A 19479-nucleotide genomic window follows, 5' to 3' on the forward strand; every position below is an offset into this window, starting at 1 on the left:
GCAACAAGAGCAGCGGAGAACAGTGAGGCCGATTCCTTAGCAACGGGGGAAGCGAGGACTAAGGTAAGTTAAAGTCTGTTTTTTAATATTTGCAGCCCGGGCATTGCCTAGATCAGTGGTCTTCAACCTGCGGACCTCCAGATGTTGCAAAACTACAACTCCCAGCATGCCCGGACAGCCAACCCCAATAATCCAGCTAGGGCTTATTTTCGGGTAGGGTGTATTTTCGGGCCTCCATTTTTTGACCAAGAGTGCCGCTGCAACCTTCTTGTATTACTTTTCCACAGCAGCATGCACCCGTATATTAGGTAGTTGTGCTGGCTATTTTTTCTTTTTTTTTTGTGCTATATATCTCATAAAAGGATTTCAAAAGAAATTGAAAATATAAGGGAATTTTAGTTCTGACTTTAAGAAACTGAATGAAAAAGTGCCCCAAAAAGCTGTGTATAAACCTGCTAATGTCAGTCACACTATGTCACTCAGCTTTAACAAAAACATATACAACTGTTGAATACCTTCTAGCAGAGTAAAATACTGAGAAAGGAGCTATAATTCATGTGCTCTGCCAATAGATTAATGTACAACTGCAGGACACTATGTTCATCTATGGTGCATCCTATACACTGCACTGTTCAGCTGGTGACAAGAATATATTTAACTGTGTCTCAAGATGAACCTCTTCCTTGTGGAGTTGTGTCTAGAGATCATATGATCTCACCATAAAGAAAAGGTGACTTAAGGTTCCTGCACATAAATAACATGAGGATGGATATTTATATAACACTTACAGCATTTCAGCACACACTGCTGCTGCCCTTCATACATCTTAGAAGTGTATATAATAATACAGCCTGAAAGATTATGTAAAGTCCAGTATGACCCCTTTATGTAAAGTCTAATATCTGAACAATGTATATAAAGTCCAGTCTGAAGGCCACACTTCGGTATATGAGAGGGATATGATAATGTGGAATTAGTATGTGTTTTTTTTTTTTAACCCACCAAATATAATGGAAGAGACAATTCAATTTCAATTAAATAGATTATAACTTGTTCTTCCATAAAGAAATCCTGAGGGTATCAATCTTTGCAGATGAAACTAATCTCTGTATAATGGATAACACAATAGAGGATAGTGCACTGTTACAAATGGATCTGGATAGGTTGGAGGTTTGGGCTGAGAAACAGCAAATTAGGTTCACTGATAAATGTAAGGTTATGCACATGGGGAGAAAAAAAATCCAGGCTTAGAATATGTACTAAATGGGAAAATACTGGGAGACTACTGACATACAAAAGGACTTGGGTGTTTAATTCTACAGTAAATTTAACTAACAACCAGTGTCGGTCAGCTGTTGCTGTGGCAAAAAAAAATAAAAAAAATCATGGGGTGCATGAAAAGGGGAGTAGATGCCCACAGCAAGGAAGTAATTCTACCACTGTACAAGTCACTAGTCAGACCACACATAGAATACTGTGTACAGTACTGGGCACCAGTGTACAAGAAAGATATAGTGGAGCTGGAGAGGGTTCAAAGACAGGCAACCAGAGTAATACGGGGAATAGAAGGACTACAGTACCCAGAAAGATTATCAGAATTAGGGTTAGTTTAAAAAAAAAAAAAAAAACTGCATAGGGGGTGACCTAATAACTATGTAAACATATATAAAAGGTGCAGTAGAGAGATCTCTCCCTTGACCAATTTATACCCAGAAGTGTATCTATAACAATGGGGCTTCCCCTATGGCTAGAGGAAAGAAGGTTTCTACACCAGCACAGATGGTGGTTCTTTACTGTAAGAGCAGTGAGACTATGGAACATGCTGCCAGAGGAGGTGGTCATGGTGAACTCTGTAAGAGTGTTCAAAATGGGCCTGGATGCATTTCTGGAGAGTAATAACATGGGCACTGTTATACATACTAGATTTATAGGGAGTCAAAGTAATTTTTCCCTAGTATAGGGCAATTGGCATGTGCCTCAAGGGTTTTTTGCCTTTTTTTCTGGATAAACACAGAAGGGACACAATGGGGATTTAGGTTGAACTTGATAGACTCTGGTCTTTATTCAACCTCAGAAATGACCATCAAAGTCTACTAGAGGAGAGCTCTGAACATGGAAGACCCTGCTAGTGCAGACCAGTCCGCCATTGCTGGAGCTTCGTGGGCGGAGCCAGCGGTTGCCTGGATGACTCCCGCACCCAGGCAATGAAGAGAGCGAGCAAGTGAGTGTGGCCTTTGCCTGTGGATGGCTGCTGCTGTTGCGGAGGGAGGTGGGAGTCGTCAACCCTCTGCTAGATCTGGGCCACTATCCTAAGGCTGGTTGACCTGGGCTCTGGAGGAAGACCCCCCCCCCCTTGCTGTGGTGCAGTTGAGGCCTCTGGGGGTGCGTTGTCCTTTGCAGAGGATTGACTTTCTCTGAGATTCTTCGGTGATGCCCATCTCTGCTTCATTTCCTGTGCATCTACAGTTAATATACTGTGCATTCCATTTACTGTACATCTACGGTTAATCTGTGTGTCTCCTGTGCATCTACAATTACTCTACTGTGCATCTACAGTTAATCTACTGTGCATTTCCAGTGCATCTACGATTAATCTACTGTGCATCTACAGTTACTCTACTGTGCATTGGCGGAGCGTTCCATCTACTGTGCATCTTCCGTGCGTCTCTAGTTAATCTACTATGCTTCTGCTGTGCATTCCATCTACTGTGTGGCCTCTGTGCATTTGAGGGACTTCTACTGTACCTCCACTGTGTGTGTCTTGTTAGTGGTGGACATGGGGGGCCTGCATACGCCTAGTGGGCCTCCCCGAAAAAGCTGAAGGTTTGGATCCTGTGCCCTTTCTGGAATCCTGGCTCAAAGAATTGCTGCCGTCTGATACCTTCTCACCTTACTTTACTGTGGAGAGGGCTCATCCGGTCCCTGCTCGGTCTCCCCTCAGTGTTATTGATGACCATAGGCGCTTACTTATCTGGTTCCTATTGTTTTGTGCTAGGAAAGTTTTGATTATGGCCTGAAGGATACTTCCCCTCCCCCGATTGCACGATGGTTCAACTTTGTTAACAGATATGTTCCGTTGTTCAGGATGCTGTACATTAGCTGCAAGTGCCAAGAAATGTGATAAAATTTGGATGCCCTGGCTCCTTATACAGAGTTGATTGTCCCTCCGGAACGAGTTGGTTCCCCTAGGTAGGTTAGTTGTCGCTATCTCGGGCAAGGAAGGGAGGGATACTCCGGGAATGTGTGGGAATGAGTGTGTGTGCGTTGTCTGTGTCTTTGTTAAGTGTTTTGGTGTCATCCCGGGGTAGATATCCTTGCCTGCTTATTTTGAGGGTGGTGATATGCTACTCATTTGCTCCTGTTTTTTTGAGGGTGGTGGAGATGGGTCTCTCTGGATGTATGTTTTCTTTTTGTATTATTTTTTGTATTGTTCTGCTAAATCATTAAAGTTATAAATACATTTTTTTTTTAAAGAATACGAAAAACTAGCAAATAACCCCCTCCCCCCCTAGCAAACTTGAGGCTGTAATGTGTGCCACTTTCTGCAATAAAAAACTTCTACAAAAGCATATAGAAAACAGCATTTATTATGCCAGCCTCTGGGCTTAGACGAACATTTAGCCAAAAGACTTTAAAAAAAAAAAAAAAAAATCATTTTACAAATATATTTACAAAGTCGAAGGGCAGGAGTTAAAGTGAAATTTTGTGTTTAAAACAGAATGAATGTCACTGTTCAGGTGAGATCAAGCTGCCCCTGCTGCATGCAGGATCCATCACCACAACAAATCACTGTGCAGACACTGACTGGGAAGTAACACCTTGTGGTGTGGTCACAGGCAGGAGACACTGGTGGTCTCTTAGAAAGCATATCGTGTACGTATGTCTTCCAGCTTCTTGGAGACCTCAGGTGGCGTTCTATCTAGCTCCTCAGCCACACTTTTCTGCTTTGTTGGCTCCATGGAATTAAACTGTTCACATAAGTCACCATCAATCACATTCTAAAGAAGGAAAAAAAAAAAAAAGATATAGGCCCAAGGTTAGAAGTTTATGATTTAGGGTAAGGAATCTTTAACACTTTCTATGAAACTAGTAGAGGGTGGCAAATCATGGTTTTTAGCATATACAAGAGTCCAGCTTAGGGGGACTGCAGACCCCCAGGGACCATTTATGAGTGGGTTTATCCCAAATATATTTTCACATCTGGAACTGTATTTTAAAATCACAAGCCATTTTTTATTTTAACATAAGTACAATAACATTTATGTTTAAAAAAGGCCCTGGACTTTTGTATTTATAATAATTGTGGTTCCTGACCCACCCTGGGGATCATTTGTGAGTGGTAGTGTACCACAAGCCTTGTGTGGTCTGCCATAATGTGCCCCCCCCCCCCCCCCCCACTCTTCTCGATAAACAGAAATATTATATTAAGGAGGTGAGATTGCAGGAACTGATTACTCTTTAATAAGGACCCAGTGCTGCCCCATCTATTCATCCATTTCGTTTCTGTGCCCCTGGTTGTTACCCATCATTTTCTTTATCTACCAGTGTAGACTGATCTGTCAGTCACCTCCCTGGACATACTTTTATACCCAGATGCAGCAATGAGTCGAGAAGCGCACAACTAACCTTCACAGGAAAGTAATAGGAGCGGAAGCTGAGATGGTCTCGTCCACAGATAGGGGGGTGCTCGGAGCGCAGATGCATCTCTACATGCTGGAAAAAATCATGATCCTGTGGATAAAGATAGTTTGTTGGAAGTTGATATATACATATATACACATATATATACATATATGTATATACATATATATATATATATATATATATATACACATACATACATACATACATACATACATACATACATACATATATATATATATATATATATATATATATTTATTCACAAACCAAATCACACTGAACACCTGGTTTAAAGGTGCCAGACAGGCCATCTCAAAGTTCCAACCCCATAAATCTTGTTCTTTAGATTATTTTTGTTAGTTTACACTGAATAGCAGATACACAATTTCAATCTCTGGGACAGGTCTACCAGCCCTTTAACAGAGTCTGATATCTAGAGCCTTACAACCACATCTGTACCTCATGTGAAGTAAATGGGACAAGAATGCCAATGCCGCCAGATAACGTAGTGTAGACTAGAGACTCTGAGCCTCCAGGGATGAGTGTTGTCTTCTGTACGGACAGCACAGTCTCTCCTACATGGTAGTTCACAATCACCTCTGCCTGCAAGAAGAGGGATCAGTAAGAGCAGGATTCAAACACAGAAAAAATGAAGCAGCAATTTCTAGACATACGTTACCTTCTGAGAGGCTCCATTCAGCAGCCCCCTGTCCCATAAAGCCTTGTTACCAGTCGGATCTTCATCAACATCATCATTTATATTAGGAGGTAGTCGGACCTGTAACAAGATGTAGGAAAGAACATTAGTCTTGCAAAAGAGCAATGTACTGCAATAGAACCATTGAATAGACTGATCTAGTGAGAAAATCAAACCCAATAATGTCTGTATCCTGCAATAATATAATTACCACTAATGCTGTAACTCTACAAGGATGACCTAAGATGATATTCTTACTAGAGATCAGTCCATTTTGACTATCCATCACAAGTCTCAACTCTGCAGACAGCTTACCACACAAATGTTTCCAAACTTGTCAGCACCAGCTACAGTATCATAATCCAGCAGACATGCGTTGGTAACCCAACGTGGATACGTATCATCAGCAAATATGATCAGCTGGTTTTCATTTCGTTTGTAGCGCACCCATATGAAGCTTTCCTGTACGTCAGACACAATTACGCGCTGTCCAATGGTCTGTATGCCCACAATGAAGTTTGCAATGTGCTGTAAAATGGATAAAAGTATTTAATACCCATCTAGGAGCCGACAAGCTGCTTTTTAGCCTAATGACTTGCAAACATGACCCACCTTGTTTTCACACTTCCTCAAAAGCTTCTTCTTTCCCAGATCATATATTCTCAGAAGTTTGCCAACTCCTATCAAGACCCGACCTTGAAAAGGAGCAATCGCAGCTGGAACCTCTTCTACAGGGGTCTACAGGAAAAACAGTCACAGAGGGTCACCTGGAGCAGACACCAACCACACCTGGAGCAGACACCAACCACATACAAACCTTGTGCACAAACTCCAGCTTCTCTCCATTGTTCACAAGCTTATAAGTATAAACCAGCCCTCCAGCCACAGAGCGAGGGTTCAGTATAAGGTCTTTAGCAACACCAACCAAGACATACCAGTCATCTCCAGTGTTACTGAATCGGCACACTGCCACGCTGCCAAGGAGGAACACCACATTAATTTCATTCATCTACATAAGTGCCCCTGCCAAGAACGTGAAAGTTAATTTCAGCTTACCTGAAGGCAGCTTCATTCTGCTCCAACTGTACAAGGTCCAGAGTGTTTCCCTGGATAGGATTCATTACCCTGATAACTGATGCCCACTGACCATTTCCAGCTTTTGGTGCCCCAAAGATGGACTCTGGCAGGTTTTCATTGAGGAATGCAGCTGCCATCTCGGCTGCAAGCTCCCTTTCATCTTCTCCTGCAGCTTCTACCATTTCCTACAACAAATCATTGGAATAAAGTGTCACCACATGCTTACCGCACCCTGATTTAGGATAGTTAGTGTATGACAACAACCAAGTACTCTACTGAAATATGGTTACACCCTACAGCTGGGCAAAAGTCCACTGTGGAGTGATGCACACCAGATGGGGAGAAGAATGCCAGACAATTACAGCATGTTCCTGCCTGCCGCTTACCTCTGCCATTTGCTGCTTACGCTGAGCCTTGGTAGCTTCTGTGTAAGCATTGTGGTCAGTTTCAATGATAATCAAATTGTTACTTTCAGGATGAATCACAAACTTTCGTGGTGTGTACTGGAGAGGGAAAGCCACCTGGTTAAACACTGCACCCAACTTCTCCAGTGCCAAAATTCTGTCGGGATAAATGGAGAGAAAGAGGTTTCTAGTCAGTCTACTTTGCCCTCCACCTGCTAGACATGTCAGCTCAAAACCATACTATGAAGATCCAGCATTTACTGACCTCAGAGTGTTAGTTGAAATAGCTACAATGCCCTCTGGACACTGTTCTGAAGCAAAGCCAGATGCATACTCCAAAGTCTCATAGGACAGAGGAGTAAGGTGGAAACGAGACTGGTAGGAATAGCTGAGCCAAGAACGACTGGACATGGCCAGAACCTGAAAACAGGGGGGAAAAAAATTAATTCACAAATTTCTACTTCTATATGCTCATCATAGTACCCCCCCCCCCCCCCATAAACAGAACCTTCTACTTACAGCCTCTTGACCTTGCATTCTTACACGGAACAACTTGACTGGACGGGACCCTAAATAGCGAGTTCTCGTATCAGACAGATCACCTGTTACCGGATCCAAAACTGTTCTGAGCAGCACTCCATTCTGTAGAGGTTAAACTTTAAGTGAGATGCAAGAAAAAGATGGACCACAGCACAAAATGGCAATAATAAAACCATTTTTCTCACCTGAAGGCCAATGTTAAGATAAAGAAAACCAATGGAGCCTCGCTCACCGAGTTCATCCTGCCTTTCTGCACCTCCCATCTCGACGATACACAGTGCCTCCGGTTGTGCGGGAAGAGCCTGCATACTGAGAGGCTGAAGACAATCCTACCAGGAGAGGCAAGGAGCAGATTAAATGAACATCCAACACAATAAGCATAACTATTACCATGAATCCCAGCCCCACAAGCCAAAACATTTTTGCCTCCCGATTAAAGCAATTCTAGAAAAAATAAAATAAAAGACAAGCAAAAACTTACTGATGGGTCCAGAGAGATTATTCTGACAGTGTTGTCCACCAGCCCAACTGCCAGGAATCGAGATCGCTGCTCTCCTGGAGGGACATTGGCCAGGCTCATACACACGACATCCGCAGACATTTCCTTCCTCTCTGTGTACTCGTTTAGCTGCCCTGACTGGAGGGAAATATGAAGAACTGGTAAGGTGTTTATTTGAGAGAATACAAACTAATCTACAGAGGGCAAGAACTTACAGGGTCCATCTCAAAGTACACCAGCTCTCCCCCGGTGAGAGCGATCACGACTTGCCGCTGGTTCACTGCACACTTCACAATCATCTTCTTCCCAGGCGTTTTCCACTCATTGACTCTCTTGTCTGCTCGAATGTGCCGGATTCCATCAGGATAGACCTGAAAGACAAGAACGTATTAGCTGCGGAAGAAGAGACATGGATAACAGATCTGCTGTATTTCATATCCCTTTCCTGCAATGTCATATTCCCCTACTGTTAGTCATCAAGGAGGACCAACCTGGACTAAGGCATCTTCACCCAACAGAGAACAGGACAGGGTTGGGGTTGTTCCCAGAAATCCAGAATCTGTCACTTCTTCTACAGTTTCACCGATAGAAAGTACCAGGGTGGCGTTCACGAAGGATACAATGATGTATGCATCATACTCATCTGCAAGAGTGAAGGTTACCATATTTCAGGTCACTACACAATACCAAAAGACCTCTTACTTTATAAGCAGAACTATGCAGTGTCACTAGCACCCCACCCTAATCCTAAACACACCAATAGGAAATGCTCAAATACCAAAGAGCAAGCAAAATTTCATAAGACCGTAAAAGTCTTGGGGGTGGGAGATGAGGGAGAGAGAAATTATTTTTTATTTTTTTTTTTAAATAAAAGACTTCCACTATTATAAAGCCTGCTCTATACTAGCTCCCAGAAATATCCCTTGCCCAGACAGTTCTGCACAAATGCCATTTTCAGTCAAGGATAAAGTCAACAGTATCAGGTCTTGGGGAATTTTCTTTAGGGACAAATATGTCTCTGGACTATCCTCTGCTGCTACCCCAAAAAAAAAAAAAATATATATATAATGGAGAATGACTTAAAGGTCTAAAAGGTCTCACAGTGTCCTGTCACTCAGGTCAGTTTATCATGAAACAAATGGCAGCTTTTTCATACTCTGTGTATAGATCACCATTTTGTTGTCAATAGTAACCAATCATAGCTCAGAGATCTATATATATATATATATATATATCTATATATATATATATATATATATATATATATATATATATATATATATATATATATATATATATATATATATATATATATATATATATATATATATATATATATATATATATATATAGTGACCCCCGACCTATGATGGCCCCGACATATGATCAAATCGACATACGATGCTTTTTTATGTCGGGGCCATCACATTAAGTGCTATCCGGCAGCTCAAAATGCTTAAGCTGCTGCTGGATAGCAGCTTAATGTTCCCCGTGTGGTGCGGTAAGTATTACTTACCCCTCCACGATGCTCCAGGCTGCCCTCAAGGTCCAGCGCTGGTCTTCCGGTGTCTTCTCGTCCCTCTCCGATGACGTCATTACGCTGCTGCGCACGTCATCCAATAGGTATGGTGTACGCAGCGGCGTAATCACGTCGCTACGCAGGCCCAGTAAGGCCTTGCGAAAGACAGCAGAGGACCGGAGAAGACAGCGGAGGACCGGAGAAGACAGCGTAGAGCCCAGCGGAGGCCCGGGGTCACCATCGGGAGCGGCGGGGACAGGTGAGTGCAGCTTCCTATACTTTACATTGCACGAATCCCTCAACATACGATGGATTCGACAAACGATGGCTCGTTTGGAACGAATTACCATCGTATGTTGAGGGGCCACTGTATATATTTAAAAATTATACATCTGATGAAATTAAAGCCACGGTATGATTGGTTGCTATGGGCAACAAAGACATCTTGATAAATTTCCTCCTGATTGTATCTTAAAGAGTACCTATCATGAAAAAAACTCTTGATATGTTTTACATTAATGCATTTGGGACACTTTCCTAAATGCATATAATTTTTTTAATATATTTTATTGAGACATTTATGTTTGAAAAATCCACCACTAGGGGTCTCCCTAGATCATCTTTTATAGATTTTGGACTCCTGCTTGGCCCAAGTTGGAAATCTCAGACTGCAGCCTGGTCATGTGATGCGCACAGCGCTGTTCCCTGCCTGTCAGACAGGCGGGAGCTTGCGCTGTGCATGCAGCAGAGCAGAGAGCGCTCCTGACAAGGCCAACCGAGTCATCAGGCTCCTACTGCCTGAGAAGGAGAGCCGACCAAACTGGCCATATGTCAGTGCAGTACTTCTCTGATCTGAGGTATTCTTAATCCAAGTAAGTGATGGGCATACATTTGAACATTAGTGTTTCACAAATAGAGTGCCTCCAGCTGCTAGTAATAGTTTTGCAACAGCTGGAGGCACTATGGTTGTGAAACAAATATATAATATAATATCTATATCCTCAATAAGGCTGCTCATTTCTTCTGCTGTGAGCAAGGGAGGGCGGGGGAAGAGAGTAGCCTGGCAGGCGCAACATCATCTGAAGCCTTGCCGGGCTAATTCCGCCCTTCTTCCTCTCTTTCTATATATAAAGAAGAAGAAAAACTGAATTAGCCCGGCCAGGCTTCATATGAAGTTGCGCCTGCCGGGCTACTCCCCCTTCCTCCCGGCAGAAGAAATGAGCAGCCTTTTTGAGGGGGAAAAGGTATTTATGAGCATTTTTAAGTAGAAATTAAGACAAGAATAGCGTTAGTCAGTGTCAGATTTGGAGGGGGGGGGGGGGGATTAGGTACAGTTTAGTTGATGATAGGTACTCTAAGTTCTTGAGTTGTATATTGCTGCAGAATATATCTGCAATGTAAAGAGATTAAAAGGTGTTATCCAGAGAAAAGCTTTTACATTTAGAGTACTCAGGGTGGCGGCTGCTCAGAGCTTCTTGTACTTTGTCCTGAGGTTTAGCAGCAGGCGACACGTTTTGAGAACTGCTAAATTTAAATATTTTAATCTGTACAACCCCTTTAACATTTTATATCCAGAGGCTGATCAAATACAGGCTATAGGTTAGGTGCAGGCTTATTACAAGATCTGGGCAATGTCAAGGACATGTTTGTTTCTGGATGTAAATAAAGCATTTACTGTCAGCAAGCAGATAATTTGAAAAAAAGAATAGTTTAGACAACTATTATATGAAACCATTTGATTGGTTCCTATGAGTAATAACTCTTCTGTTGCTCTATTGTGGATCAATTTCCCTAATATAAAGCCTTTCTGCTAAAGCTCATATGGACACCACCCTTAACATGTCTATTCAGACATTGTAAAATGCCTGTACTTAGACTGCAAGGAGAGCATCCCTAAACATTCTATCAACAGAAATCACATGGCTGACTAAAGGAACATCCTACGTCCATAATCAGACAACACCGACGACATTTTATTTGCGATTTCATGTGGTTTGATGATTCTGATGTTTGTACAGCCCCAGACGGAGGCCAGCTTCGGCAATTATAAAACTGTGTTCCATAGATATGGCCGCCAAATAGCAAGGAGACAGAACATCAGCAGATAGGACTGATACACACCTGCGTGTGTGGAGGGGGGTTATAGCAGCACCACCTCCACCAGCAGCCACCTGTGGAAGAAAAACAGAGGCTTGGTATAGGGAGTGTATCACCAAGTACCAGCCAGAGTTAGTATGAGCCGCCAATGATGAGTAAAATAAAAAATAAAAAGATCAAATTAAAATGTTTAAGACCCTTTCCTACTTAATGGGGAGAAAGCTTTACTTTGTGTACACATTCGTGCCAGATGTAAGGCAACACAACTTCAGCATATGGGGCATCCAGTAAACTTCTGTAGAAACCAGAACAATTTTTTTTAAAATGAATAAGTCTTATGAAAAAGTCACAATTACTATGCACCAGTAGAATTTACTGTAGCATCACTACTAAGTACACTTCAGGGTACATTGCACGCCAGCAACATCTATTCAGAGTCAATCTTAAACAATAACCACTATCCCCACTGTTTGCACATAATGAACACTTGCTTTCACAAGTGTCTAGCACATAAGCCCATGATTGGAGGCAAAAGGCCTGTTATGAACCTGTGAAAGTCCCCAAGGATCAGAGACACAGGAAACAATGATAGTACAGGCTACAATGCTGTCTTTAGCGACACATGATCCATTTAGAAAATGGTTGCACAGCAAAAACACCAGAAACCGATCATGCAGAGTCTATAGAGCTGAAGAGCTATGGCCGACACACCATAAACCATGCTAACCCCCAACCTATCTCACTCCTACAAAAGAGAATGAGCCATGCTACCAACCTTCAATGTGTCTCCTTACAGTCCACACAGCATTGGGGTTACCGGGTAGCTCAGAGACGGCCATTTCAGAGACCTGCAGGGAGACAAACGATTCATTTCCTGGAAGGATATTCTCTCACACTTTGCATATCTTACATGTCTGTGGCTGTCAGAATCTAACAACTTCTCCATGATGGATGTCAGAGAAGAGACATGAGAATTCATCATACTGCACATACATAGAACAAGACAGACATAGTAACCTCTCACCTCAAGTCCGTGTCTCAAGACCCTGAGAGAGGACCGTGGACCTCGTCCACACGCCACGTACAACTGAGGAGTGTCTTCATTGGCCAAGTCGGCAATCTAAAGAATTGACACAGAGGAGGCTGTAGCGATTTGTAACCAGGAATAAACCTCTCAGCTCATCACCTTTGGCTGCCACATATCACACATTTACTTTACCTGACAGCTCATGATGGGGGAAAGACTGTCCTGCTCATCAACCAGCACCAGGTTCTTCAGAGGCCGAGGCTGAAAGAAGAAAGTATCTCCCTCCTCCAGAGGCATGGCGGAGGAGAACTCTGGTTCCTCATCGTCATCACCCAGGTGAGCAATCTGGTAAAGGTAACTGCAGAAGAGATGTGCAGTCAGTGCCCCATCACAGTGGGATGTATGCCATTCTCCATCCCCCCACCAGATGACACTTACTGGTTCCCAAATTCTGATGCCACAAAGAGGAAGCCAGTCTTTAAAACACACATTGCAGATGCCACTGGAACAGTATCAAAGTATTTCAGCCGGATTTCTGTAACCTGAGGTGAAAAGGGGAGGGTTAGACAGTCAGAAAGCAGCATTATAGTCCTGCAAATGTCAAAACAAAAACACACAACACTGCCACAATTCGCACCATGTCCTCATCCGTTTCCAGTGTGATCTTGAAGATGTCTCCCTGCTCTGTCTGGGCCAGGAAGAAAAACATGGACTTTGTTTTGTGTGTGGCTGAGCAGACAAAAATCATCCCTCTCTCAGGATCATCCAGGTCATTCTGTGCAAAAATAAAGTGTCAGGATCAGATAATTTACCATAACAAAATGACACAATGGTACCCAAGACAGCATAAAATCAGATTTTAATTTCCTCTCCAAGATGTTGTCAGAGAAGAGACATGAGAAATCATCATTAATAGCTTCTGATTATCCGGCGCAAAAAGAACCGCACAACTACTCACCCTCCTCCTTGGGATGGGACAACGAATATCTGGCTGATCCCCAAAGTTCTTGTATGTGATGTAGTTTTCAGAACAAATCAGCACCCCACTGGGGCCGTCTGAGCCTCCAGGAACTGCAAGGAAACGTGAGAACATGAAGCAGTGGTGCAGAACCCAGCAGCTTTCTACTTATCAGAGACACTAGCATCATTGACCCTATCTAGCCAATACACAGGACATAATTAACTCCTTAAGGACACAACCCATTTTGGCCTTGAAGACAGACAATTTTTAGATTTGTGTTTTCCTTGCTCACTTTTACAAGCCATAACTCTTATTTTTCCCCATATCTACAGACCCATATCTGGGCTTGTTATTTTGCACGACCAACTGTACTTTGTATTAAAACCTCTCAATTTATTATAAGATTAAAGGTGCAACCCCAAAAAGGTTGTGGCAGGAAATTGGGAAGAAAACGTCAATTTTGTAACTTTTGGAGTTTTTTTTTTTACGCAGTTCTGTGGGTCAATCGATCCCCATGTTTACATTTACTATGATTTACCAAACATCTGCTGGAAGTTTTATACAATATATCCAACACTGAAGATCACCTGGGTTTGTCATCCAGCTCGCCTGCATGGCAGGTTTCCCTAGTTATCCAAAATTTTCTAGAACAATTTACTAGGCAAAATCCAATGCCAGAAGCCCAGTATAGAGCTGTAATTGTGGTGGCCAGGAAAGATTCATTCAGCTTTTTCAGAAACTGGTCAGTGTTCAAAACCTTATTCATTTGTTTCTTTGTTATCTTTTCTCTAGGACACTTGTGAGCACAGAATATCAGCACAATAATCACAAAGTTATAGAACATTCTACAACTAATGTCTACTGACTGGACACCTTGATATCTTGCAGTACATCTTCAGGCTTGTCCAGCCTCAAAGCTTACCAGTAATTAAGAAGTTGCCATGCTCCTCCAGGGGCTCACTGTATTTGCGCACTACGTGGTTCAGACCAAGATCCAGCTCATAGAAGGTCAGGGTCTGCTGAGTGTTGGCAGCTGCTTCCCCAGTAGGATCATTATCAGCTTCCTACAAATAAACAAAAGTCCTGTCAAGAACACAGTACCAATCTTCCGCACTATGAGATGCCCCAGATAGCTCAGTATCAGAAACACAATTTTCTCCAGCCAGTGTCAGAGAAGAGACATGAAAAACTCATCATAGTGAGCGCGCAGAGCAGGGTATTACCCTGCAACATTCTCCTCACCTCATAGTCCATCTCTAGGCAGGCAAACATGGGATTCTCAAAGCCCACATCCACCCCCACCACATGATACACCAAGGTGTTGGCCTTGTGAGCCTCCAAGGGGGAGGAGATGGTGAGCCGTGCAGCAGCATCTCTGTTCAGGATGTACACCAGCTTCTGCTTCTCTATGGCACCTGAAAATACAGATACAGCTGGTGAATTTCCACTAAACAGGACCAAGGAGCTAAAATACTTTAAGACCAGGCTAATTTCATATCTAGCCTGCAGAACCCTAAGGGTGATTAATTCCGCTTTTCATCACACTGGTATTGATTTAAATGGGATTTTAGCAACTGTTTACACAGTGATTTGTTCACAGACATTTTCAGAGAGGATCCAAATTCTGACAGAAGAATTAACATCGGTAGTAAAATCCTATAAGTCAAAGGGGTATCGCACTGGCCATTGTTCGGAACTAAAGTGTTCCAAACGCTGTTTTCGCGCTGCAGGAGTCGGCCACGTCCCCTTGTGACGTCATGGCCCCCTCCCATAAAATTGCATTGAGGGGGCGTGGTTGTGACATCATGAGGGGGCGTTGCTGACCCCGCAGAAAAACAACAGCGCTCAGAACATTTCGTTCCGAACGATGGCCAGTGGAATACCCCTTTAGTTTTCAGTGCTTATTTCCAACTGCTCATTATTTCTGCTCCTTTTACCAAGCAGCAGAAAACGTGCAGATCCAAACAGAAATTCAGTGAATTTTCCTCGTTGAATTCCGTAGTGTGAACAAGCCCTAACCTTGCTCTAGGAGAAAGAACTACTCCAAGCAAACAATCCAAAAGACTGTTTTCTATAGAGTGCTTCAGTATAGAAATAAGGACACAACCCCCACCCTCCCTAACTACTCACTTATCATTACTGCTCTGCCCTTGGGGTCAACAGCCAAGAACTGCCCGGGCACAATCCTGCGGCATCCACTCTTTCCAAATGTCTCTTGATGAATCTTCTCAAACATGTTCTTAGAAGGGTGGTACTCTAGGATAATGATGCGCCCAGAGTCGCTGCCTACCACAATGTAATCCTTGGTGCCACCAGTTAGGCGGAACGCCATGAGGGAACGGATGATGCCAAATACCTCCACTGTGAGCAGTGTGTGCACTTTACCAGTGTTGGCATCAGGGCGAAGCAGCTCCACAATCTTTCCCCGGGAAACAACAATTTCCTGGAGTTTAGTTCCTTTTAAGTAAGAAAACAAAACATGAGGAGACTGAGAACTTAAAGATTAAAATATGTAACAAATACTAACCAAAACACTAAGAACCCAGCCTAATATGGAATAAGTTATTATGAGACAACCCCAAAAACTATACAGGAAAGTGTCTATATTCCAATTCCATAGTTCCCACCTGGTCCTTAAAAACCATCAGGATAGACCCTGTAGAGCCCAGAATATAGAGGGGGAATTTATCAAATGTTGGTGTGGATGTAGTGATTCTCTACATGGATTGTAGTTGTTTCTTGTGGACTGGTGCTTATTAGAGATGAGCGAACTTACAGTAAATTTGATTCGTCATGAACTTCTCGGCTCGGCAGTTGATGACTTTTCCCTGCATAAATTAGTTCAGCTTTCAGGTGCTCCGGTCGGCTGGAAAAGGTGGATACAGTCCTAGGAGACTCTTTCCTAGGACTGTATCCACCTTTTCCAGCCCACCGGAGCACCTGAAAGATGAACTAATTTATGCAAGAAAAGTCAGCGACCGCCGAGCCGAGAAGTTTGTGACGAATCGAATTTACTGTAAGTTTGCTCATCTCTAGTGCTTATCATACTGTGTGCACCTTTCTGATAAACTGGCCACAAGTCTACAGGTGGCATGTAAGTATGTTATATAAGCACACAACATAGACAACAAAACCAGTGTACATACAATGATAAGTGACTCCAAAATTATTAACAGCCCTAAACCACATGAAAGTGCTGTCCACAAGTGCCATCTTGTTATGGTTTCTGGATTAGAGGTCATGGAGAGGCATTACCTGAGAAGTTTCCATGGATGGCGAAGCTGATGCCAGTGGCTCTCTGCAGGGTGATGTTGTAGAGAAACATGGTGTCAGCCGCCCGATATCAGTGTCGAGTGGAAACAGAACAACTGAAAAACAGAAGAGAAGATACGTAAGTGATGGCGAGATTTGTCTCCAGTGAGAGTCAGAGTGTACCTAGTAGGGATCGACCAATTATCGGTATCGGTTCTAAAAGACCAATATCGGTCGATCCCTAGTACCCTAAGGGTATCTCCGCATACTTTGGTGGTATGACCGCCACGGCACTGCACCGTCACCATTGACGGCTATGCAGTAGTGCTGGGCGGTATACTGGTTCATACCAAATACCGGTGTGGTTTTTTTTTGTTCGGGACTGCCGCGCCGAAATTGTCCCCTACCTTCCTCCTGCGTGTCCGATCGCCGAATGAGACCCAGACAGGAGCAGTAAAGCGGCCGAATCTTTGATCAATGATATCATATGGGATAACAATGATCAATGTAAAAGATCAGTGTGTGGAAAAAAAAAATAAATAAAGTTAAAGGGGTATTCCAGGCCAAAACTTTTTTTTTTTTTTATATATCAACTGGCTCCGGAAAGTTAAACAGATTTGTAAATTACTTCTATTAAAAAATCTTAATCCTTCCAATAGTTAGTAGCTTCTGAAGTTGAGTTGTTTTTTTCTGTCTAACTGCTCTCTGATGACTCACGTCCCGGGAGCTGTGCAGTTCCTATGGGGATATTCTCCCATCATGCACAGCTCCCGGGACGTGACATCATCATTGAGCAGTTACACAGAAAACTTCAGAAGCTAATAACTATTGGAAGGATTAAGATTTTTTTTAATAGAAGTAATTAACAAATTTGTTTAACCAGTTGATATAAAAAAAAAAAAGGTTTTGCCTGGAATACCCCTTTAATAAAGATCATTTAACCCATCCCCTAATACAAGCCAGAATCACCCCCCTTTTCCCATTTTAATAAAATGATAAATTCCCATTTAAAAAATATATATATATATATATATATATATATATATATATATTGTATTGTTAAATACAGTGAAACCGCCATCATTTAGAAAAATACTGCGATATCCATTTTTGATCATACCGCCCAGCACTACGCGTGGAATTCCACTCAAAGAATGAGCATGTTTCTTCACGCAGAACAATTTCATCTACTCACAGAATTTTACCCTGATAGTTACTGCAGCCATATCCTGTCTGGAGCCCTCAGACCTCTCTACCCCCGTGTGCCCTAATTCTCTGAGCAGCTTCACCCCAAACCACAACACTGGGGACGATGGCCCTAGTCACCTCTCTTACACTGCCCCCTATTGTCCCAGCTGCACAAAAAAGCCCACCCCAACTCTACTAAGCCCCAATAGATACGAGTTACTTCACAACCCAGCACTAAGCCCCAGCCACCCGTGCAGACAGCCCCCCAGCCCCCACACACGACAGTGCCCCCTCATCACATACAGCGCAGGTCGCGGCCTACCCTTGAGGCTACCCTCGTGGCCGGGATCCTTACCACCCAGTATCCGGCTGCGGGGCTGGAGCAGGGGGGAGGCACTGGATGTACAGTTGAGAAGCGGGGCTCTAGAGGGGGACTGATGGCGGAGATATTGGCCGGATTGCAGCCACGTTCACTCCACCGCCATTTCGCGCCGCTCTAGACCACGGGCCCTTCAATAGGTCCCCGAGCAGCTGCCCGACTTCCGCCCGCCCTGATGAAAGCCGCCAACACCTTGTCCTCACCTACAGCCGGGGCCGCTCCAGTGTGTACACCGTGCTCCTGGACACCCCTAAGAGCTGGGCGGACACACTTTGCTCTATGCCCTTCTTGCTTACCGGCACTGCCGCGGACAGCCTGACACCTGTAATGAAGACCGCCGGAAATCGTACAGCGCTTAGGAGCCGGAAGTGACGCGGCCTATCAACATGGCCAGCTCAGCGAGTTACCAAGGAGACGGGGGCTCAGCTCTGAGCATGGAGTATATCCGCTCGCTTACAGACCTGCAGGAGCTGGAGGGGGCCTATGCGCGGTTGTGCGCTGAGGAGGTGACCGGGGGGAAGGGCGGGGCCCATTATCACTGTGTTCCTCCCGGAAAGCCGCCCACTTATTACCGCTAGACTCTATAGACGTCCGTGAAATAGCGCCTCTAGCGGCAAAGTACATAGTGTCTCCTGTCAGTTTCGTTGGGGCCTAGGGTCAGTGATGGGTGAGAGTTGTCACCGTATAATGGGCAGTGAAGGGGCCCAGTATCCAAACCTGTGCTGAGGAGGACCCTTACCATCACACAAAAATGGCGCTGGCAGAGGACACCCCACAAGTCGTCTATAGTTGTGCCGAAGTAAAAGTTTACCGCAGTGCTTCCCAACCAGGGTGCCTCCAGCTGTTGCAAAACTACAACTTCCAGCATGCCCGGACAGCCTTCGGCCACGGACGTAAATTTATGTCCTTGGTCGTTAGGGGTTAAAGGGGTACTCTGCCCCTATACATGTTATCATCTATCCAAAGGGTAGGGGATAACATGTTTAAAGGGGTACTCCGGTGCTTAGACATCTTATCCCCTATCCAAAGGATAGGGGATAAGATGCCTGATCGCGGGAGTCCCGCCGCTGGGGACCCCCATGATCTTGCACGCTGCACCCCGTTTGTAATCAGTCCCCGGAGTGTGTTCGCTCCGGGACAGATTACGGGCGACTTCAGATCGGACGGCGTGTGATGTCCCGCCCCTGTTTGATGT

The 19479-nt window shown here is 43.8% G+C and overlaps 2 protein-coding genes across 5 annotated transcripts in view; one reads left to right on the top strand and one right to left on the bottom strand.

Moving 5' to 3' along the window:
• Positions 1-3587: 3587 nt before the first annotated feature.
• SF3B3 (splicing factor 3b subunit 3) lies at positions 3588-18709 on the bottom strand. 4 transcript variants are annotated; one of them, XM_056525429.1, is made up of 26 exons: positions 18581-18709; positions 16721-16833; positions 15596-15922; positions 14708-14880; positions 14388-14529; positions 13463-13575; positions 13142-13279; positions 12943-13046; positions 12697-12862; positions 12502-12597; positions 12253-12325; positions 8353-8504; positions 8077-8232; positions 7844-7999; positions 7548-7691; positions 7342-7464; positions 7088-7242; positions 6805-6979; positions 6398-6603; positions 6159-6315; positions 5954-6079; positions 5657-5869; positions 5324-5422; positions 5104-5247; positions 4627-4731; positions 3588-3998 (listed from the first exon to the last, which is right to left on the bottom strand). In XM_056525429.1, exons 2-26 carry the CDS (start codon positions 16788-16790, stop codon positions 3858-3860), a joined length of 3654 nt encoding a protein of 1217 aa, XP_056381404.1. In that variant the 5' UTR covers positions 16791-16833; positions 18581-18709; the 3' UTR covers positions 3588-3857. The 4 variants fall into 4 exon arrangements, with proteins under 4 accessions (XP_056381404.1, XP_056381405.1, XP_056381402.1 ...); XM_056525430.1 differs by having other exon boundaries at positions 18488-18617; XM_056525427.1 differs by lacking the exon at positions 18581-18709 and adding an exon at positions 18261-18441.
• The window catches only part of COG4 (component of oligomeric golgi complex 4), a 28291-nt gene continuing 27421 nt past the window's right edge, over positions 18610-19479 (top strand). The window contains exon 1 of the mRNA XM_056525437.1: positions 18610-18790. Coding sequence (XP_056381412.1) covers positions 18671-18790 — 120 coding nt within the window. The 5' untranslated portion in view covers positions 18610-18670. The remainder of the gene's footprint in view (positions 18791-19479) is intronic.

The sequence above is a fragment of the Hyla sarda genome, chromosome 6 (genome assembly GCF_029499605.1).
Source record: "Hyla sarda isolate aHylSar1 chromosome 6, aHylSar1.hap1, whole genome shotgun sequence".
In the NCBI taxonomy this organism is placed as follows: Eukaryota; Metazoa; Chordata; class Amphibia; order Anura; family Hylidae; genus Hyla; species Hyla sarda.

What these genes read in the sequence shown, in the direction of transcription:
- SF3B3 (XM_056525429.1), bottom strand. Translation starts at nt 16,790, where the DNA reads ATGTTTCTCTACAACATCACCCTGCAGAGAGCCACTGGCATCAGCTTC. An exon ending in TGTAAGGAGACACATTGAAG is followed by an intron (nt 8,505 to 12,252) that starts GTTGGTAGCATG and finishes TCACTCTTGCAG; the next exon opens with ATGAGTATGATGCATACATC. An exon ending in TGAATGGAGCCTCTCAGAAG is followed by an intron (nt 5,248 to 5,323) that starts GTAACGTATGTC and finishes CTCTTCTTGCAG; the next exon opens with GCAGAGGTGATTGTGAACTA.